Below are 24,393 nucleotides of genomic sequence, written 5' to 3'. Positions count from 1 at the left end.
TAAATAAAATTTGTATTAAATTTAATAGTAACAATTTTACAAAATATATAATATTTTACAAAATAAAATAATTTAAAACAATTATAATTAAAATATCAAACTTTTTTCCCAATATTTACAGCTTCTTCAATTGTATCAGGTAATTTAATATTTAAAGTCTCTGGGAAAAATAATACTAATAGGGCAGATATACACGACATGACACCAAATGAAAATACTGGAAGTGGTTCCCATAATTTTGCCTAAAAATGAATACAAATTATGCACGTAATAAATAAATTTAAAAAAAGTATGAAGTGAAAAGTTTGTTAGATTTTTATATTTACCAATAAGGGCATTTGTGGGGCAATCATTGATCCAATTCGTCCGAACATTGAACATAATCCTAATAAAGTTTGTCGTAAAGGTGTTGGGAATAATTCTGCAGTATATACATAAATTACGGCGAACGACATTGTTATGGCACATTTACCAAATAAAAATAATATCAATTTTATTGTTAGCATATCTGAAATACAAAAATGCAATCAAATGTAAAATAGTAGTCGCTTGTATTTTTTTAATTCCGCAGTTTTCATATCTTAAATGTTTAAAAAGTTGCCTAGTTCGAAATTCAATCTTATAGAGATCAAGGGTATTTAATTATAAAAAATTTAAATAGTTGTTTATTATTTTTAAATAAGATTTCATTAGGCACATCTTTGCCTATCCTCAAAAAACCTTCAGAAAAACCTTAAAATTTAATTCCTTGCGGAACACCAAAATGAATATCTCGAAAACATCGTATTTCCCAGCCAAATATAGAGGAAATAAATTTTGTCTTATAAATATAACTTTTTATATATTAATAGCTTTTTCGTTGGAATGATCATGGCTTTTCGGTTCTATTGGTGTTCGCAGCTTTGCGTACTTGGGAATAAAAAATAGTCAATTTGGAGTATGAACATTTTTGAGAACAATTTTTAAGGAAGTTTAAATTTTTTGATGCCAGTAAATTTTGAGCATCAAGTATTATTTAAATAGTTGTCTGGATGTGTAGGGGTACTTTATTTTCAGACTTACCTTTACTGACAAATATAAACGATATACAAGATATTCCAGCTAGGAAAAATGAAGAGCAGAGTGATTTTTTACGTCCAAATCTATCTAAACATAGATAACTTGCCAAATATCCAGGAATTTCTACTAATGATACAGCTATAAAATTTAAATAAATATTGCCAGCAATTTCAACAGAATTTAATGATAAACCATAATATACAAATACACATGTGATCCAACAAATCGAACAGTTTATTACACGAAACAACATTGGTATATTCTTTAATACATCCTTTAATTTATATTCCGTATGATTACTAATTAATGATTCCGAGGATACTCCCTGTTGACAATTAAAAAACAATTATGAATAAAAATATCAGTAAAGAGAAATGAAAGTGCACCAAATCTTTTCAAAAATGAGCTTAAAAACTTCATCGTGCTAAGCTTTACTGCCTTTTAATATTAATGAACTTACAGCATTTGCTTCCATAGCAGACAATGCTTTATCTGATAATGTTACACCATTTTCTTTTGCAGCACTTTTAATAATCTTTTCCACTTCTTGATGGCGACCCTTCGATATTAACCATCGTACGGATTCAGGAGCGATCCAATAATAAACGATTAATATTAATCCAGGTCCATATAAATATTGAAGCAAACGTCTCCATGATAGAACATTCAAAGCTACCATCCCAACAAATGCTTCTCCGATTGCGTACGCAGAACAAATAATTGTTGCAATCAATACACGTTTTGAAGGATTTACAAACTCAGTCCCTAAAAACAAAATAAATATATTTTGAATGGTAGCAAGATTTTTCGCTTGCGGGTTTACAATCCGCGATAAAAAATCCTCAAATGAAAAATTCGCAGCTTCCATTTCTGTTGACAAGCGTAACTCTGGGATATTTTAACGACTGACTGATGCGTTTGTCTTTTTTTATTCAGATAAATTAGGGAAAAAATTGTTCTTTAAGGGATCAAACCAGCATTATACTCCAAATAATGACGTAAGTAAGTTTAAGACGGTAAGACGTTTGTCATGAAACCAAGAGACCCGGGGTCGATTCGTGGTCAAAGCCCATGTTAAATTTTTCACAAAATCATTCCTTCCACAAAATTAAGTGTAAATTCAACATTCATTTCATTTCCGAAAACACAAACCTTGGAAACTTCTTAAAATTTACTTACCTAAAATAAAAGCTGAGGCATATGCAGCCGAACCAATTGCCGCATCCAAAAATTCAGTAGTAATATACCAAATATAATTTGGTGAAAATGAACGGGCCAGACCAAATATTGCACTTGCTAGTAATCCAACACTCAATGCAAATTTTCTACCAAATCTGTATATGTATCATAATTTTTTATTAATGTAGTGAAAACAAAATTTGATAATCTTCAAAAATGAACTGTTTGGAAGACGTTTTTGTAGTCCAGACAATAAACGATAAAATCGGCTAAAGTCTCGAAGCAAGCAATGACACTTTTGGCAGTTTTGTTTTCAATAAATATGATGGCCAATCTACTCAGATTAAATACTTGACATTCTGATAGGTAGTTCGATTTTCGAATTTAAAGGTCCCAAATAAAAATCATTTAAAATAATCGCTGACATCATTGGGGGGGGGGGGGGGGGTAGTCATTCATAATTAAAAACAATAATTATATTAATTGCGGGAAAAGTTCGTATTGAGATTTGATACTCATCATTCGAGAAATTAATGACCTGTACCAAAATCTGTAACTGCTTTAAATCGAATGTATATGAAGTTAATGGTTTTCTAACATAGGATACCACAATAGACCTTAGCACTTCTTAATCGAGTCCTTGAACTTAGCCATCAATTGTGTCAATGTATGGCTTAAATAAGATTTCCTTTCCTATTTCTCACATAAATGCATAGCTGAGAGTCTGTTACGACAGAACAAACCACAAGGGCTAGATTAAAATTTTACTTTTTATTGAATAAAGTGGGCGCGAAAATTAAGTGAAAGCATAATAAATAAATGCACACAAGGATATGCGACTAATTGAGATAATTTTTATCCTCAAAAAAAAATTCTTTTAACGACAATCATAAAATTAATCCAATTGTAAAATAAATGTTTTAAGTATTTTTATTGCATTTTTCGATTGCCTCTTCAGCAAACAATATAGTTAATTATCATTACTAGATGTTATATTTGAAGATTATTAAATAAAAAATAAATATTTGTAATCAATTGTAATCTGAATTAAGTACTTGATTTATGACATACTTATCAGAGACAACACCAGTTAGCGGCATAGAAATAAATTGCCCCACATTGTGAATTGTTCCAGGTAATGTAAGTTTCCATTGATCCTTGCATAATATATCAAACTAAAAAGGAAAAAAATAATAATAATAAATATGATTATTTAAATACATAATGATAAATAGAATAAACATTCCTATTAACACATTTAGTATGAGAAACATTTTACATTTAACTTCATAGTATAGAAAGTAATTGTAATGAATCCGATTTTCGAAATCGAAATTTTCAACACCTCCTTACGTTTTGTGGTTAGGGCAAGGCTTTAACTCCAAATTGGAGAAGATGTATGCCTAAGTGTGTGTGTACGTACGTAGTCATTTTTTACTTCGTCGATATCATGCGAACAAAAAATGATATCGACTGCGTTGAGGAGTCAATCGAAACGTATTAAAGACAATATGATTCGAAAGAATTCCGTAACATTCCGTCGAATCGTTTCGAGTCGAATAAGCTTTATCTTAAGTTTTTTCCTGATAGATATTAAGCGAACAAAAATTATATCGACTTCGTTGAGGTGCCGTTCGAAGCGTATTAATGGCAATACGATCCGAATGAATTTCGTAACATTCGGTCGAGTCGTTTCGAGTCGGTCGTGTTTTTATTTTATATAACTTTTCATTTTGCTGGTAAGTTATTCGTGTGGAACTCAAGGTCCCACCTGACTCTACCCACGACTTGTTTTAATTCGTTCTCGGAGGGGACTAACGTATATTTAGGGGGGAAATGCGACGAAACCGCGTCGGCAACATAATTGAAAATATCGATTAACATTTTTAGGGTCCTTAATCATACTTCGCCATACACCTAAGGAGACTATTTTATGGGACTATTCGTTATCGATTTTCAATACTTAGTTAAACTTCTAAAACGCAGAAAGAGCAATGTTTCCTTGTATAACCAGGTCCTTATTTCAACCCTTTTGCGAGGTTTCAACCCTTATATCCATAATTTATTGCTAGATTGTATCATATAATTCATGCAATAATCATGACAGAGTCGACAACTGCATCTGTTTCGAAAAATGGACGCATTACAGTCAAAGCAGACATATTGCTCAGTCTTCGACGCGGTAGAAACGAAAAAATGAATTCTCTGAACTCATAATGTGTATACAGTCGAACCTGGAATACACTCGAACAAGGAGAAACAACTTTCTCTTGTAGAGGTTCCTCTTTCTCATTTATAGAATTTTAGGGGGTTTAAATGACGAGACCTGGCAATTTCTATCGCTTACCCCGGTTTCAGCCATCCAGGATAGATTGTATTTTAATCAAGTCATCGATATATGTGACATCAATAAAATAATCAATAAGTTAAAATCATTTTTTCTAGAGTTATTTAACCTTAAGGTTTATTACTTACATCATTAGCTATCGATGTATGCTTCGTGTTAAATACGTAACCATCCTTACATTTATATTCCTTGTGCTCAAACCAAGATGCAGGACAAATTTCTTCGCCAACTTTATAAAAGGCAATTGAATCATTTGTATGTACATTTTCGTATCGAGAGCATTGTTTTGGTTCATCATTTTTAAATGGTATCGCATTTTTTAACCAATCTGTGTTGTATGTTGTATCTGTTAAATTTTCACATTCTGGTATATAGCATCTAAATTAATTGGGACAAAAATAAAGTGGGTTTAAATTTATGAAAAATTGATGTAATTACATTAAACTAAACAAAAACATTTTCTTGTTCGTATTGGCAAAATATTGAGCTGTTGGTAATATGAATATGACTATCTTGTAATATTAGAGGTTGTTTGTAATATAATGCTCTAAGACACGGTATGTCACGGTAAGGTCAAACATCGCCCATCTGATAACCAAATGAGACATATTTTTAACCCCCGAATCAAAAAGAAGGAGCTATAAATTTGTGTATGTCTGTCTGTCTGTGGCATCGTAGTGCCTAAACGGATGAACCGATTTTGATTTTTGTTTCGTTTGAAAGGTAACTTAATGGAGAGTGTCCTTAGCTATGTTTGAAGTGCGAGTTTATGTTTCTGTAAACAAAACAACTAAAAAATAGGCGCTGATCATCAAAATCGATTAAGTTTGGGAAAAGCTCTAAGAAAAAAGTTAATTTAATGGAGAGTTTCTTAGAGATTACTTTAGTAGGTGATATGAATTTTTATCAATATTCAAACCATCATCAACACCCATGAATACAAAAAATCTTCCATGGGAACGAAAACGTAATCAAATAATAAGGGACACCCACGAATGCAATTATCACTCCTGTTAATTTACATTAAAAGACAACATATCCAGGAAAAAATGAGAGGAATTTGATAAGTGTTAATATTGTGAAATATGATGTTGAAAGGGCCCAAAAACATTGTAAAACAATAAAGTTGGAAAAATTTGATTTCTATTAACGCGGTACTCTAAATTTTCTTTATAACCAAACTTATTATTATTAATTATCCAGGAGACATATCACAGAATTGGATTTAATTGTTAGGTCACTGGGTAGGACTAAGATGATTTAAAAAACAAATATATTTTCATACGAACCTGTACTGTGGATTGGCTGCCGTAAAAACAAAACTAATGGTATATAAGGCGGATGCAAATATTGGTATTGTTAATAAAAAATAATTTTTTATTTGAAACGGACCAAAATTTCCAAGTTCTAAAAGAATTGCATCTAAATCATAAATTCGATCAGTGTTACCGCCCATTGCATAATACTATATTTGATTGCGTATTGTAATCTGAAATATTGAAGTAAATACATTTAATTAATGTTTTAATTATATTTAAATATTTAGAGAAGAATTATACTAATTCAATTTAAACAACGAAATTAAACATTAAAATGATGAGTTGGTTGGAAAAATAATGAAATGAAGAGTTTAAAATAGGATGGCTTTTTCACTAAAATGTGTCGTGCTTTATTTTGAGTACTTATTAATTTGCAGATACAAAATATTAGTAAATTAATATCTGAAAAACATTTATTCAAAATAGCAACAATGTATTTATATAAATTTATTCGCATTTTGTAAATGAATTTTTTTTAAATTGTTAAATAATACAACAACAATTGTTAAATAATCATAAGCTTTAAATGCAAGATCCAAAATAATTTTTGGTATTAATTGTTAAGGTGATTGCAAATCTACAGTATTGTAAAAAAGTTTTGGTCTATTGCACGGTACATACATATAAACCAAATACATGTTTCATGTTTTTTAGTCAAGTAATGATTTATTTTTAGCTTTACAATACCACGCAACTACAAAAATATATAATATATTGTGTGCGATTGATGCTTATAAATTTGATAATATAGGTATCGCTCTTCAATCATCAATACTCTAACTATAGTCGTCTCTGTTCATCAAATGATGGATCTTCGATGAACTAATAATTAAATTAAAATTTTGTTTTTATATCATCGGCAACCTTATATTTTTATGGTATTATTATAAACTACAAGATTGTCTAAATATTTTATATAGTTTTTTATCACACTGTTTAGATTTTATGATATAGAAATATCCAATTGAAAAGGTTCAATATGATTCATCATTTTTTCAGGCAGCTTTGGTTATTAGAAATTTTTGGTGATTTTTGAAAACTTTATTTGACAAAATAAATAAAAATGTTGTACGGATTTGATATTTATAATAAAATATACCATACATGTTAGGAACAGCGGAGGTTTGGTAGTCTCAAAATAGTTTAATTTACTCTAATTATTAAATAATCACTTTAAATAGTATTTCATTACTTTCAAATATAAAGATCTTTATATCTATTAATTTCTATTATTATATTTATTATTTATTTGCTTAATACATAGTTAATAATAGTATTAAATTTTATTACATCCGTTTTTTATTTATATTCGCTTTAGAATGTGACAAAAATTAATCCCAAATAATGAGCCAAACAGTCCGAGATCATCAATCTAGTCTTCTTCTATTTGGTATCGGACACTATCTACCCGATAACAATTTATTGTTAGTAAAATAGAGTGACATTGTAAAACAAAATTTAAAAATATTGTAAAATAAAATTTTTTCCGTCGAATAAGTCGGAAACGTTTGCATTTAGATCATCATCTCCATTGAGACTTTTGGTCAGGAGGTTAAAAATTTACAAAATCTCGCAATATGAGCAAATATTACTTTGGATCAATTCCTATACGATTAAACCGACGTTTTTCCCTAAAAATTTCTTACAGGTAACTTATTTTTAACAAACGATCAACAGACACTTAGACTTACCAAGTTTATCACGACGAACAAATTCAAACACTGGATAAATAATAACTAAAAAAGAAGTACTTAATACCTTCTATCCACAAAATTAATAAACATAATCAATTATGCTTTTTAATTAGTAAGTAATAAAATTTATATTAATTGCTTGTGATGAATGCATACAAATCAATAATTTGTATAGGACATAAAAAGTAATTAACTTTAATTTAAATGTACTATATTTATTTTAATATGTGAACAATGTTCAAATTCTCTAATCCCTACATGCATTAGAAAATTTTCAAATAGTTAATACGAGGAATAGTAAGTATTATGCCTAGTATTAATTGGTTGCCATTAAATAATATTAATACGTCATATTACAATTAACGTTTTAATGTAATTAACGATATAATACTTGTAAATTTTTTTTTTGTATTTATATGAAAATTTATGTTCCGTGTGAAGCTAGCACTCCGTTATAGCAAATTGTTACTTCCTTCTTACAATGTAAAGAAAAATATAAATCGCGAAAAATTTCGCTGTTAAGTTTTTAACGGAATTATCCATTTCGAGGAACAGTGAATGCATTTGATTTGGTTTCGGCTAGTAGTCTGTTAGCTATATCTTCTTAAACAGCCGTATGTACTTGCTTGTATATACCGTCAGCGAAATTTTTCACTTTTCAAATTTCAAGATAAATATTTACTTTGGCTAATTCTAATTTCATTTTCAATAATTTATAAACGTACAAGGAAGTTATTTTGAGTCCACATCAGATAAAGTCGTGTATTTTTTTGGATAATGATATGCGAAACCTCAATATTTTGATTGGATATCGTGGATAAATATTATGTTATAGCAGTGACCTATAAAAATGTTCCAATTAAAATCGGTAGATAGAGTCCTTCTTAATAGGATTGTGCCATTCGGAAAATCACTAATGATGTCATGCAGTCAATATGGCAACCATAATCTTAAACAAAATAGCAGTGGTCTATGGAATGACTAAATCATTAAAAGAGAAGAGTACTTTTATTAGATAGTTTATTTATTTTGAACAGTATTGTTGTGAATTACTATGGATACTTAATATCAATTTTTTTATTAAACGCCTGCTGAAATTAAGTTGAAGTCAGTTATCGTAGTTCTATTTTAAGTTATGGTAGTCGCATGAAAAATTGTTTTTCCTAATAGTAATGTCCATTTTTGAAAAGTGTTAACTTCATACAGCTAAATATTATCTGTTAATATATGTATATTATTTGTTAATAAGATAAAATAATTAAGGTTTTAAGATGATGTCGGCAAAATTTTCCTGTTATTAGTGTGAATATTTAATGACCTTTTTCAGAGATTAAATAATATATTTTAAAACCGCAAAACGCGATGTAAATCTGCTTTTTTTTGGTATGTTATTTGAACACCTTAGGGGCTTTTATAAATAAAGTTTAGTAATTGTCCTTGTATTGGTGTTATCAATTGAGAATGCTTATAAAAAATTCTGAAGAACTAGTATTTGTATGTAATTTTTAAATTGTCATAATTAGGTATGCCATTCAAGAAACAACTTTGTAGCACAGGAGTTGCGTTAGCTAAGCAAATTCCCTCACAGATTGAAAAAATAGCACATTTTTCTTAAAATCGAATATTGCATTCGTAATTTCCAACAAAATTACTTTTTTCCATAAAACTGATCAAAAATCGCAAAAATATTTTTCATTTTGAAAAAAATTTTGTATTTTGTAATAATTTTAATTGAAATGTAATATTCAATGTAAAAAAGCATGGGGTGTACGATATCCGTTAAATACAATTACTTTTTAACATTGAATTAAAATAATTTTGAACTTTTTGGTCTATGTATTTATAAACTAAAACGTGTTATAACTTTAATAACTTAAATGTGACTTTATCGTTATCAGAAAACAGTAAACATATGCCGAAGAAATCGTGGTGGTTTTAAATTTATTTTGTGTGTGATCAATTAAAATATATACTCGTGCATAATTATTATATATACTCGTGCATTTATTATTTTTGAAGCTCAAACACCGATTAATATTTGTACAATTACCATTATTGTGAGTTCTTCCATAAAGTACTGTGTTAAAAATCATTATTTTCAAATGAAATAATTCAAAATTTTGTACCACAAGAAGCCCCAAAACTGCGTTTATTGTGATCAAGGGGCTTTGAACTATATCATCAACAGCAAAAAATGAACATTCACCGTACTTGCTCAAACAGCCAGACTACCTTAATATAATCTTGTTTTTCGTGTTTTTATATGTAAAAAAAATTCGTCACGCATATTAACTTCAGACTTTAGGAATTTTTGAGGAAAAATTTTATTCAATTTTCATAATACTGCATTAATTCAAAATACCTTCATTTATAAAAAAAATATATATAATATATTTTAGTTTTCAACTAAAACGTAAATGTGAGTAAAAAAAACTTACATTTTACCTACATTTACCAGGTTGTCAATGAGCTATATCTAAGCTCTTTTTATTAAAAGTTCAACAAAATTAGGGCATTGGTGGTTGTGCACGTGGTCTGTCGATAGAAGATATCTTTGTCCGATCACCCCAATTTCTTCGGGATTTAATCGAACTTTCTTAATCAAAAGCTATCTTGCTACAAAAAAACAGCGCAAACTACTTGAGCATGTAAATGATTTTTACGATTTAGTTACAGTTAGTATTGTCAATATAATAGGATTGTTGACTAAATTTTTTTACCCCTGCAGGTGTAGAATTTTCACTGCACGATCAGAAAAGTGAAGTTGATTTTTGAAAATCTTTAGAAGTTCACAAAATATGAACTTTAAAATTCCTAATTAAACAAAGAGTAATATAAAATACATATAAAACTTTGTTTTGCTAAAAGGAGATGGGCAATAATCTTTGAATGCTTATAACTTCTTCGTTTTTTAATTAATTTATGTTAATTTCTTTAGTAAGGCACGTATTAGTTTATTAACAGCTAGTTAAGTGGTTAAAGGTAATAGTAATAATAAAGCTGACAGTTAATGCCACAATGCTACTTTAATGTCACTATGGTAAGCAGTATAATTTTTTCGATAATAAAGATAGACAATACATTCTACAGTGCAGCTGTTAAAAAATTAACCCGAAAAGAGATTCTACGCTCGCCGGCCGGCGTATATAATACAGTAAGATTATAATCATTCCTAAACTCGTATAGTTTTGTTTATCACGTTCTGTTTACATAATAAATTCATAGATCATTTAAAAAAATAAATTAATTAAAAAAAAAAATTACAAATTCAAATTTTTATTAAGAATGTATTGAGAAAAATTATTTCAAGGATATTGTAATATGCTAATATAGTGATATGATTAATAACAAAATTACAACTTGAATTGATAAAAAAAACGTGAGCAGTGTAACTTCATCACTTAGGTCATATTCCCCCCCCCCCGTCATCAACTTTTTTATTCGTAGTAGCTTTGTATTGAAAAAACCGCGAAAAAAAACCTGATTTTTCAATAGATTTTATTTAAATATAAAAATACCGATATAAAAAAGGGTATAAGATAAATGGAAATTTTGTCACCACCAAAAGGTATACTTTTGACACTTTAGCTCAGTTTGGAGGGGCCTTAAAACCTTAAAACCTCGAAAAATAATAATTTTGTGGATTTCTTTTTTTCTCGAAATCTAAAAATCTTATGTGCTTTTTGAAGACGTTTTTTGATGTACTTATTATCCTTCAGTTTTCAATTTTCTACTTGAAAGTGAAAAAAATCTTGATCGGCATGATACTCGGTTTCAGTCACGGTTGAATTCACTTGCAATTCTACCCTGAAGTACTGGAAATTGTTAGATTATACCCAAACAAGATAACGATACTTCATTAGTTTATGATAGCCCATCCGGGAAACAGATTAAAAACGTGAAAACATGCTCGGAGGAGCATTAAGAAAAAGAAGAAAATGTTTCAAAGACAAAAAAGTTAAACTAACAATTGAAAGGTATGTATCATCCCTACTAACTTTTTCAATGAATAAAATTTCGGATTGTTGGCTTAAGTGAGTTTTGCAAGAAAATCGGACGTGATAGAAGAAAATTGGATAAAAATTTTTGATTAAACGGGTGCTTTAAAAAATTATTACGAAGCAGTAAAAAATTATTGCGAAATTTTTTAATTTCAAAACTGTGATCTACTTTAAAACGTAGCTTAATGATAGTATTTCTCAAAATGTATTTTATAACAGATTTGCTGATCACTGTTAATAACACTGTAGGTAACAGTTCTCTCTGTTACTAACAGTGATACTTGCATATCTCTGTTTTCTTTTATTAAGGTTAACAAACATAATTTACCAAAAATATCCCACGTAGTTGAAAAAATTTTTTTTGTAAGCTATTAACTCTATAACTATTAACTTTTATGAATATTTTAAGTCTTAATTGTAACCTTTATCCGCACAGAATTTCAAAAAGATACTACCAATAAATTAAAATATATTTATTATTTTAAAATACTAACCGGATAAAAATATTGACAAGGTAATATTTTGACTTCCGTTCTATAGCCATCAAGAAATTGATTCATTAAACTTTGATAATATTTATTAATTATAGGTATTATTAATATTATAAACGCATAACACAATAAATTGCTATCATAATATTGATAACAAAAATATTCAGGATTATTAAGTTAAAAATATTCTTGCCAGTCATTAAAAAATACCTTTTAAGGAGATCCATGTTCTTAAATAAAAAGAATTATTTGTGGTAGTTTAGGGGCCATCCATAAACTGCGTCACACCAGTTTCATTATTTTTAGCATCTCCCACCCTCCGCCTTGTCACAGATGGTCAAATTTTTGAAGACATCACAAAAAATTGGTCCGTCCTACCCTTTGTTACACAATATTACAGTTCGTTGACTCCCTCCCTCCCTCTTAATGTGTGACATACTGAATCGATAATCCCTTAACAACTTTTAAAGCAGGAAAAAGCTTTTCTAGTTTCTTAATCCACCCCGTTCCCAAATCCATCTCAATTACGAAGTCAATTCGTGTTTTGCTGATTTATTTTTTTCCAGTTTGGATAGTTTTAATTTGTAATTCATATTAGTAAAAATTATATTTTTGATACAAAGATATTATTTTTGATTTTAATTACAACATAAACCACTTTCACATTTTGTGCTTATGCTTTAAACAAGTTAGAAATATTTTTAGATCATCATGTTTTTGTAGATCACGATTAGTACTATTTAGGTGATTTATCTAGGTTTGTATCTTTTTTGCCGACATCATGAATAAAGTTAGGACATTTCTAAAATCAAGCTTAGCCAGTCGTAGATCTTATGCCAAATTTTGCGATGGCCTTTCCTTAACCAGTTTCATACTTTCGATTGGCAGACTATTATTTTTCATGCTATGCTCTGTCATAAAATTCTTTCGGAAATAATTCTATGACAGATTCGACAAAATCACAGCTGTTATGAAAAATTTTAATGTGTCTTCCGGGACAGAAAAAAGGAAATGGAGCTCCTTTACTTCATCAGTCTTATATTATGACAACCTAGTTTACTCTTATAACATTCCGAAAAAAAAATTAATAAACATAACCATTTTTTAACCAAACAATTAATAGTTATTTACGATAGAAATGGGATAACATTATTAGTAGCACGAGTTTAAGTACGTTGATAATGCGTTATCACACGTATATCGTACAAAACTTTATCTACGCCTCTAAAATGTGAAAATAAACGATAATTATTATTTAAAATTTGTCATGGCTTATTGAGAAAAATAGAAAATAAAAAAAGTTACTATAGTATCTGAATTCATTTCCGCCCTTGTGCAGGAATTCATTCATTATCACCCTAGAGAGGTAATGAACTAGTTTCCTCACGCATGCTGAGTGAGAAAAGTACTTCTTTTTTCACGGACGTAAATAAAAATATTTTCTTGAATTAAATTAAATTCAAGTTTATTATAATAATAAAACAATTTCACATATATTTTATAAAACTTACCGGACACGTACATACGTTTTTTATCCTTAGGTATATCCACGCTTATAGTTGTTCACAAACAAATTTTTGTTCAACCAAATACACAAAAAAACAAATTAAAAATTTCGAATATTTCCAATAAAAACTAAAAAAATATGAATCGAACACAACTTAATTATATTATCATATTATCGTAAAATTTTGCCGTTTAGGTGATAATTGTTGACACGGTACAAGAAGTTGAATAATAATAATTGTTAACCATTTGAAACGAACATTAATGGCACGGTACAGAACAAATTTTATAAATGTGTCTTATGTTTAAACTCAGTTAAACTGTTTTTGTTGTTCTGATAAAAATAAATAAGTATATACAATGTTAAAAGATAACATAAGACGACTTAAGGCCAGCTAACTTTTATGAAGTAAAGCGTGTATACCTATTAATTTTGATGTTTATTGTATTCATATTATTATTGTACGAGAAATACATTTTTTTTTATTTAATAAAAAAATATTATTAATAACTTAATGGTAAAGAGTTATTTTTTTCTCCCCGAAAAACGAAAACGAAAATTTTATATCTAATCTTTAAGTTTATTTGAAGGTACCAGGCTGTACAGTGGGTCCTTGGGATAGATGCTAACTACTGGGGGGCCTCACGTGTGCGGGCACCCCAATTTTGTTTTTCTACAATTTACTATCCGAATAATTACAGAGATTGATTTACTAAATCAGGAAGATCTAGCGCCTAAAGGTCAAATTCACCATGACTTTTATTTATATTTAATAAAGAAAATATTGGTATTTCATGCTAGGATACTCCAATGACTTTCATATACAATAAAATAGTTAAAAGGTAATCCAAATCGCGTTGGTACATGTTGGAAGTAAAATCATCTAAATCGTTAGGCATCAATGTTTCAAAAATTATATTGGTATAATATATCGAAAACTATTACTCTGAATTTTCGTCTAATTTTCCTAAGTTCTAACAGAATCCACCCTCAAAATTTGAAACGTTAGTCTCAAATATTTTCATACACTCTTTTTTTTGGCAGCCTCCGAGTAAGGAGTAAGATTCCTTTAGAGAGCTTACTTACCAGTACTTACTTATGGGTCAGAAACGTGGTATTTGTGCCTAGAAGACGAAGAGGCAGTGAATGTATTTGGAAAAAAGGTGTTGTGAGCTATTTTTGGTGCAATGCAAGATGTAGACCACTGACCTAGGTGATATAATTTTGAGTTTCTTGAACTTCCACATGACTCGTGCCCATGATACAAACCTTAAAAAAAAGGTTGGCATGTAATAGAACATAGAATCTCTGGCAACATATGAAGGGGGGAGTCTAAAACAAATGAATCGATTAGGTTGGTAAGGACGCAGTGAAATTTAATATAAGAAATTGACGTATTTTATGTCAAGACCGAGTAGAATTGGCATAATTCTTTAAGAAAGTGAAAGCCCAGTGAGTTGTGCTACTACTATAATATATATTTTAATTATTGATTCCCAAGTGATGAACATAAGTATAGAATGTACAAAACGGATTCAAAAGCTTCATTATTACTGCAAATAGGTAATGAATGTAACACAGTTATACACGTGAGTTCAATTTAATTTTTTGATAGTACAATATGGAATTTGATGACCATACCACGTGGAGTTCACAACTAATTCTTTTATTTAACTAATATAATAAAATCATAAATAATTTTAGTAATATATAGATATTCAATACCGTGGGCGAAATAGAATAATTATTGAAATTAAATTACAAAACATGTTATTATTTTTAATTAAATTGTAAAATAATACTAGTTTTTCCTCATAGGAAAAAACTTTAGACAAAATTTTTTTCCCAATTCAATTTCGTTCTATAAAACCATAAAAATTGAATTATTATTTATAGGTATGTATGCAACTTATTTCGTAAACAAGGAAAATGCTATGATCTTAAAAATGATATACTAAATCATGATCTATGGATATAAGATATGAAATACTAAATGCAAAATGCCCATAATAAAATTTTAGTTCGTGTGGGGTAGATGACTGATATCTAATTTGCCATTCACATTGCTCATAAAAATGTAAAAGTAGACTTGATACCATAAAAAATTTGAAAGTTAAATTAAAATTGATTAAAAAACGAACTTGTTATAAGCATTCAAAGATTGTTGCCCGTCCCTTTCTTGCAAAACAGAATTTTATTTGTAATCTCTATGGTGATACTCAATAATAAGGACACTTTTTAAGCATCCCCCTCTTTGTTTAATTGCCAGTTTTGAACGTACATGTTGAAATTACTTCTAAAGATTTTCAATAACCTACTTAAATGTCTGTGTAGCGTGATAATTTTTCACTTGAAAATTTTACCTTGTATTCTTATTTGCAAAAAGTGATAGATTAGAACCTTAGTTATCGAGTCAGGGAGGAAATATTTTCACACCCTCAAAATAGTGGGTTTCTTGATTCCAATTTCATATCAACCTCATCTGATAATATTGAAAAAGTTATAAGAGGAAAATAAAAAAGCATAAAACAAATTTTTTGTTAAAAAACTTGTTTCAAAACATGCAGATTCCAAAACACTACAAAACTACACAAAAATAAAACCATCTAATTTATAAGAAATGAAAAATCTTTAGTTTTTGGGTCATATATTTTGAAATTAATATGTTTTAAAAGAAATTTTCACAGATACAATTTTAAGTTGACAGGAAAAAAATTTCTTAGGAAAAAGTATTTCTTAGGAAATTAAGGGATTTTTAATTTAATTTTTCATAAATTATGTAAATAACAAAAGGAAAATTTCATGTAGATTTTCCTCTGATATGGGGATTTTTTGCAAAAGTGGTGAAATTTCGTAAATCAAGGACGAATGTAAGTATGTTTTATTATATTTAAAAAAGCTTTCGAAAATTTTGGATGAATAATATGAACGTAGTGTTGAATTTCCTATAAAAGTGGAATTTTTTTCAATTCTTTGTGTTTATCTATTTCTTTTTAGCGTTCTATTGCCTAAAAGTCTTGATGGATTTAAAATATGAGGCGTCGCTTATATCTTAATTGTATGGTAATTATAAATGGACAAATAACCAATCTATCGGAAAAAAATGGATGCAAACCTGCAACGATTTTGATAGTCGAAATATATCTAGTCCATTCCTTAGAAGGGCCTAAACAATATATCTTTTTTATGTTCATTTTTCAACTTTCGACAATTTTAACGCTATATTTTAAACTTAATAATATCTCTACATAATAAATGACTGCAAATTTCTACAAAGTATGGTCAGTTTCCAACCTCTCGAATTCACTTCTTTATAGTTTTTTTTTATGCTTATTAAATGCTGTATTCACATTATCTGCATAAACCAGGGTAGTCTTCATGGGTTTATAACGTACTTAAAAAGAAGCTTTTCTTCAATCATGCATTTAATCACGAAAAAACCTATAATAACGCGAAAAAATGCTACGTTTAATTTATAGAACCTCTTATAACCCTCCTCGAAGGTCGGGATTTACGACTGTTAAAAAGAACACTAAAACATACTCATATATAATTATTTATTTTTCTCTTTTGTGTTTATATGAAGGCAATTTATTTTGACATAAAATATGACACAAGGACGGACATATTTTAGTGACATAATCTTAAAAAAAAAGAAAGTCACCTATAATAAAAAACCCACTTTCTTAATTCAATTTGTTGATATGGCCTAAATAATTTTTGTCATGGATTGAATTTTTATGATGTTGTTATACTTGTCCTTATAAAACTAACTTTTCCCATTTATAGGCCTTCTAAGCAAATACTTTCCCTACGCATTTCACGAGAGTACATAAGAAGTAACTAGTCCGTCATTTTGGGCGATCTTCCATATTGGATTTAGAATTACGCTGCTTATAAACAATCATTGTCAGTCAAATTAAACGTATGCAAAATTACACCTTAATTGATTGAGAATAACTGCTTTAAAATTCAGTTGCAAAATTTAATCCAAACAATCATACATACATCCAAACATTGCAAAGTTAATAAATACTTTTGAAATTTAAAAAAATTCTTATAATTAAACTTGATCATATTTTTAATAGCCTGCAATCGATTGAATGGACACTGAACAAGATATATTTTGATGTTTTGTGAAAAAAAAATAACAAATCACAAAAATACATTTCAATGCATTATATAAAATTTGTATTGTTATAGGATTGTTTTTTTTTTTTTTAATTTATTTGGTTTAAGTTATATAAAAATTTGATGTAGACAGTCGCATACAACATGACTTCCTTGTACACCTATAAATTAATCAAAATGGGTTCAAGGATAGTCAAAAAGGATATTTTTACTGAAATCACATCATCGAGAATTATCGATTTGACTACGTGCATGAAAAATTAGAAAGAGCACATTAAAATATGTAAATCACTTAATTTCTATGGTTTATAAGTTACGTGAAGAGAGGCGCACCCTAATATTTTAGAGCAGGGCTTTATTTGAAAATCCTATGCATATCGCGGACGAAATTGGTTACGCCTTAACCAACTGAGTTAATAGGGTGACTTTTTAAGCCATTAGTTACGATGAAATTAACGAAAATATAAACTTTCACCCCTCAGTTTGTGATTCACGTTATTTCTAAGTTTCCACCTTTTTTTTCTTATCCTAAGCTTATGCGAGTCGCACAAGTATAAACTTAGGACATTTTTTATATGAGGAATAATAGTAAACTCCTAAAATAAATACTTAAAGTTTTTAATAGAATTAAACAAAATCATTGAAATTTATTCATAAATCAGACTGCATTGAACACACTATGAATTTAAATTAGATAAGAAAGATAAACAAACACACATTTCACGTTTGATAAAGGTTAGAAACCTGTTCGAATATTTATATATCATTTGTCAAATAAGGTATCACTTTATCTCTGTTTAAAGAATGAAAATGCAGTATTGCTTATCTTACACAAAATTAATTATTCTGATCATTTTTTTTATCAGTTATAAATGGCATCGATTAGTTTATAATTATAAGTTGAAATAAAATTGTCTTCCTAGGAAATGTCCTACATTTTGTTTTTTGTTTTGTTTTTTTTTTTTTTTTTGTCTTCTAGGACGTAAGTATTCCAAATTCTAAATTGTAAGGAGAAACTTATAAGGGAAAAGTATATCGACTATACTCGTTTTCCGACTAACTCCAATCGTTTCATCCGCACGATAATTTCCGTATGGTTGCTATTTAATGCATGCAGATCCGTTTTTGGCGCCATCAAAGGAAATAATTAAAACATCTATAGTTTTTCATTAGTTAATCAATAATTTTGTCCATATCTATAAGTAAATAATATCATTACTTAAAATTACAGGCAATACTTTTGCATAAATATGTGAAAACTAAAGCTACGCGTCCGTAAAATGGTCTTAAATTTCGAGTTTATAAATTTCGAGTGTGTTAGACATTGCCAAAAAATTTTTGGTTACTGCCAACCACCAGCTATTTTGTAGAGATATCTCGTACTTCGCGTTACATATTTAAAGTTATATTTGTACATCTCGTTGTGTTTTCAGTGAAATTCATTTGTTTTACTACTGAAAATTAAAATGAGAGCTTAATGGCACATGTGTCAAAAACTACAAATTTGTCTGACAGTGAATTGGTTAAGTTGCCTGAATTAAATAACATTGTTATGATTTCAATAATTACAGCTATATAGTTAATCGGGGGAAGTCACATGAACGACGCCACGGGTAACAACGCACATTTAAAGGATATAATTATCATATTATGATAATTGTAATTAACTTGTTTTACATTTCTATTATTACTTTGATCTTTTATGTCTCCTGACTTTGAAGAATTATTATGCTATTCTAAAAAATTGAACATATCTAGATCAAGATTGTTTAAAAATACCAGTTGTAGCTTATTTGTATGAATGAAATACCAGATTCGATTTAAGTTAAGGCTTAACAATTATAATTTCCTTTGGCTGTTATATTCAAAACTTTTAAAAAACTAGCATACATTTTTTAGAAAATAACTGTGTTGTTAGAGCGACATGGATATTTCCAACTCTGAAACTACGACGTAAAAAATAAGGACTCAAAATTCTGCTACCAAAACATTAACACCAGCTTTTCTGTTACAAAGTTGTTATTGCAACTAGAGATTGAAGAGTAAGAAAGAAGAAGATCATGAAAACATGTGGAAAAAATTAGTATTCAAATTTAATTAACTAATATATTTATCTTATTATATCATTTTTCTAGAGTTCGTGTGTACAGAATCTAATTTTTTTCGCTATTGTAAATCTAGACCGATGGTGTAGTGTATAATAAATTTAATAATAAATTTAATTATTTAATCCTTCAATAACTATTCATGTTATATCAGATAAATTTTTAATATGCTTGAATTGTTCTGGTTTTTTGTGCACATCATTTCAATCTTTGTAGCAAATCTTTTCAAGTCTTTTCAACAATCAGCAGTAAACAATCTATTGAGTGATAAGGCACATCAAAAGACGCATTTTGGTTTGTGGAACTCAACAAAACATGCGTACGGAAACGCTTCCCTTCGAATCCAATTCAAATTCCAATTCCAAATCGTTCTCAAAAAAATGTTTCGAACAAGAGTTGTTCGAAGGAATTTTTACAAAAAACATATTTGCTACATAAAGTAGCTTTTTTACCGAAAAATTGTTAAAGAACTATTGAAGAAAGAGTAAAAATTGGGGTGGATGTAACGGATCGTTAGGGATAGAGTGAGCAAAACTATAAATAGCTCAATTGTTCCTCATAAAATTACCAGCAAGTTTTGTTCGTAATATTTTTTCGATAACCCAATAGAGTCACCAGAAATTTGACATCGTATGTAAAATTTCTTGTATCAAAATGCTTGTTTTGGTGGACTTTATCACCCCTTAGATTATTGACCATTTATAATGATTTACTCGGTACATCATCAAAAGGGAGATATCCATCAATATGAAATTTATAAGGCCCGAGATCAGAGTCGTTTCGGTAAACCTAACTTCCTACTGCAGCTCACAAATTTATTACTTCCTGATATGATCCTGGATTATTAACGAAATGTATCGTGGTATCACATGGGAAACAAGCTTATGGTTCTTATCTATATGTTTCATTACTTATGCTTCATATTATTTGCATACTTCTATCGAGAGATCATATTAGAATACCAGACAAGTTTCGAATTAGGGACGAAAAATGAAAAACTGCAATCGTTTATTATAATTTTATTAATTAAATGGATAGACTTGTAATAATGCACGTTTAGTTATTTCGCAGTTGTTTATTCAAAATTAAATAATTTAAGGTGAAATTAATTATTATATATAAATAAATATATTTATGTACATTTATCATTAAAAATATACTACGAAACTCAATAATTTATAAACAAAATACTGTAATTATAATTGGTGGGATTAAAGCAGTTAAAACTGCTGGAATTAGAAGTATTTAGTAGGAAAAGCAATACATTCCCGGACAACTATGGAATTCCAGCAACCATAGAAATTTGGAAATGTGCTTTTCCTACGAAACACACGCAATTTTTTCTGAAATTGTTGAAAATAGCGGCTTACAGGAAGCGTATTTTAAATGGTTCCCGGTAATGAAACAAATAACAGCAGATACGGGAAGAAAATATCAGGTAATCATTTAAAATACCAAAAAAAAAAAAAACAATTTTTTGGCGTTCACAAAACAAAATCTCATTTGTTCGAAAAAGTTGGAATTAAAATATTGGGTAGGTAATTCAAATACCTGAAAGCAGATGTTAAAAATTAAGGCCCAGAAAAAAAATTTCAGACAAAAACAAAAAACTAACGATACCTCATGCTCTTTTTCTAAAAAGGAACCAATACTTACGTGTTTTTTGTTTATCCGTTGTCATCCCTAGTTACTGATGTTTTCTATGTATGTATAGATCTAAAAAATAAACTTAGAAATTGCAGCTGCTCGAGAGTGGGCTGGCTCCAACCGTGAAAGTAGCCCGACCAATTTTCGTATTATAACTACCGGTATATATGTTGCTCACTCGCTGATATAAAAAATATAATAAATAAAAAAAAAAAAATACGCAAAAAAAATGGAAAATTTTATAGTAATAATTTTGGCAATGGACATATCATAAAAAATTATCAAAAAGGCAAAAACATCGTGATTAAAACATTATTAAATTTATCTTATAGTATTTATTTTTCATTTTTACTAAATTATTACTTCAATGCATCGTAATTATATTGTATAATAAAGATAATATACAATTATTAATAAATATTTCCAAAAACAAACAAAATTTTTTTGTCAGAATGATTCACATGAAGTAATTTTTATATAAATCCGGAATTGGATAAAAGAATATAAATATAACTAATAATATTGTTGAATAGAGAGTAATGAAGATTAAATCCAGAAATAAATGACCTCTGTTTTATCAACAATTAAAAAAAAAAAAAAAAAAAAAGAATTAAGTATTTTTCCATTTTTGTTTTACAAATAATAATTCTTATTTTCGCATTTTTTTTTTACAATTTGGTGTGAAATTAAAACTTTCCGTCTGCAATTATGATAAATAATATTAATGTAAATTATTGAACTCTAAATATTTCGTTCGTGTCAATTAAATCCCACCAAAAACATAAATGTGTAAAAAGGCGTAGATGAATTCCAATAAACTCAATTACGTCAGCCCAAAAAAGTTGTGAAATCCCGTAGAGAAAAAAATTATTCGAAAAAAAATTATAAAAATGGCATAAATTTATTGAGTAACTTTTCCGTAAAGAAACATTAAAGTATTACATTAGCAACTTTTCGGTGACTTCATACCTACACGCACCTGTATAGGAGAACAAAAGATAATCGTTAACCCCCTACTATCTCCCTCCTCCCCTCTAATGTTATGACGTTATAATTTTTTCACAACTTTTATTAAACATCAAAATTTAAATTTAAACAATCAAAGTATTCTTTAGATTAAAGTCAAGCACCTACTTAACAAAGGCCTAATTTTTTTACTAAAGTACGAAAATTGTTGGTTTAAATTTCTTGTGTAAGTTTCTCCTTAGTACGTATTTATTTAATATTTTACTTCGCAAGTTTTCGGAATACAAAAAACGAATCTAAAAATAAAAAACTTGCGAAGTAAAATATTAAATAAATACGTACTAAGGAGAAACTTACACAAGAAATTTAAACCAACAATTTTCGTACTTTAGTAAAAAAATTAGGCCTTTGTTAAGTAGGTGCTTGACTTTAATCTAAAGAATACTTTGATTGTTTAAATTTAAATTTTGATGTTTAATAAAAGTTGTGAAAAAATTATAACGTCATAACATTAGAGGGGAGGAGGGAGATAGTAGGGGGTTAACGATTATCTTTTGTTCTCCTATACAGGTGCGTGTAGGTATGAAGTCACCGAAAAGTTGCTAATGTAATACTTTAATGTTTCTTTACGGAAAAGTTACTCAATAAATTTATGCCATTTTTATAATTTTTTTTCGAATAATTTTTTTCTCTACGGGATTTCACAACTTTTTTGGGCTGACGTAATTGAGTTTATTGGAATTCATCTACGCCTTTTTACACATTTATGTTTTTGGTGGGATATCACTTCTTTTTGCCAGGCAATAGTATTTAAGTTGAAAGTGTTTGTAACAATTTTAAATCACCATTATGCATACATTGAATTACTGTTGAATACTGAGCCTCGTACGTCAAGAAATATGCCGAACAAGATGTCATCAAAATAGTGTTATTTATAAATATTATAATGAAAATTTCCTTTTCATATAACTGATATTGATTATTATATAATGCATTCTATATAATTTACGCCTAATTTGCGTCCGCATGGGTAAACAGTCATGTTTTCGAAAAAATGTTTTATGCAAAAGTTGGTTATTTCTTTATAAGGAATATTTTTTACATTAAAATTTTTGTTATATCTCTAACGGTTTACAAGATGGGTTCCACAGACCCAGAAATCAATTGACGTATAATGATCATTTACGAACTTGACCTCACTTTTTACGTCCTGAGTACGCTATAAAAATTTCATCTTAATATCTCTTTTCGTTTTTGAGTTATCGTGTTGGCAGACAGATGTGCATATGGACAGACAGATATTATGTAACTGCAAATATTTAAGCCTTATTTATGGGTAATACGCACAGCTTGATTTCATAAAATAGTTCTGCACATGGATTGATCCTGAATATTACAACGGCTCATACAGGGGCCTTATATTTTGTAAGTGCGCATATTTGGGTCTTATATATTGGTATTGCGCACACTTTGATCCCATATAATTGTTCTGCGCATGGGATAATCTGGAATACAGCAACTGCGCACACATTGACCTTAAATTTTGTAAGTGTGCATATTTGGGTCTTATATATTGGAAGTACGTACAGATTAATCACAAATTATAGTTCGGCCCATGCATTTATCCTAAATCTTACAACTACGCATACGCTGAATTTATATTTTGTTACTGCGCGTATGTAGGCCTAATACATTGCTAGTGCACGCATGTGGATTACATGAAATATTACTGCACATGGGTTGATTCTAAATATTACAACTGCGCAAACAGGGACCTTATATTTTGTTAATGGGCATATTTGGTCCTTAAATATTGAAAATGCGCATAAATTAATCTCAAATTATAGTTCTGCGCATGCATTTTACCTGAATCTTAGAACTGCGCATTAGTTTCATTAATATTTTGCTACTGCGCATATGTTGGCCTTATATATTGCTAGTGCGCAC

At 28.8% G+C, this 24,393-nt stretch overlaps 1 protein-coding gene across 2 annotated transcripts; it reads right to left on the bottom strand.

Annotated features, from left to right (window-relative positions):
- On the bottom strand, nt 1-13,866 carry LOC123299682 (solute carrier family 22 member 5-like). Of its 2 annotated transcripts, none has more exons than XM_044881980.1 (9): nt 13,617-13,866; nt 5,875-6,074; nt 4,714-4,963; nt 3,310-3,413; nt 2,239-2,393; nt 1,520-1,824; nt 1,063-1,384; nt 327-508; nt 1-242 (listed from the first exon to the last, which is right to left on the bottom strand). In XM_044881980.1, the coding sequence occupies exons 2-9, from the start codon at nt 6,039-6,041 to the stop codon at nt 96-98; spliced, it is 1,632 nt and encodes a 543-aa protein (XP_044737915.1). In that variant the 5' UTR covers nt 6,042-6,074; nt 13,617-13,866; the 3' UTR covers nt 1-95. The 2 variants fall into 2 exon arrangements, with proteins under 2 accessions (XP_044737915.1, XP_044737914.1); XM_044881979.1 differs by having other exon boundaries at nt 13,602-13,865.
- Between the last annotated feature and the right edge of the window lie 10,527 nt (nt 13,867-24,393).

The sequence above is a fragment of the Chrysoperla carnea genome, chromosome 5, assembly GCF_905475395.1.
Source record: "Chrysoperla carnea chromosome 5, inChrCarn1.1, whole genome shotgun sequence".
NCBI lineage: Eukaryota > Metazoa > Arthropoda > Insecta > Neuroptera > Chrysopidae > Chrysoperla > Chrysoperla carnea.
This window is presented reverse-complemented; position numbering and strand designations above follow the sequence as displayed.

Coding starts and splice junctions, on each gene's coding strand:
- LOC123299682 (XM_044881980.1), bottom strand. CDS start 6,041: ATGGGCGGTAACACTGATCGAATTTATGATTTAGATGCAATTCTTTTA. Junction 2,394..3,309: donor ACTGGTGTTGTCTCTGATAA/GTATGTCATAAA, acceptor ATACATATACAG/ATTTGGTAGAAAATTTGCAT. Junction 243..326: donor CCCCACAAATGCCCTTATTG/GTAAATATAAAA, acceptor ATTCATTTTTAG/GCAAAATTATGGGAACCACT.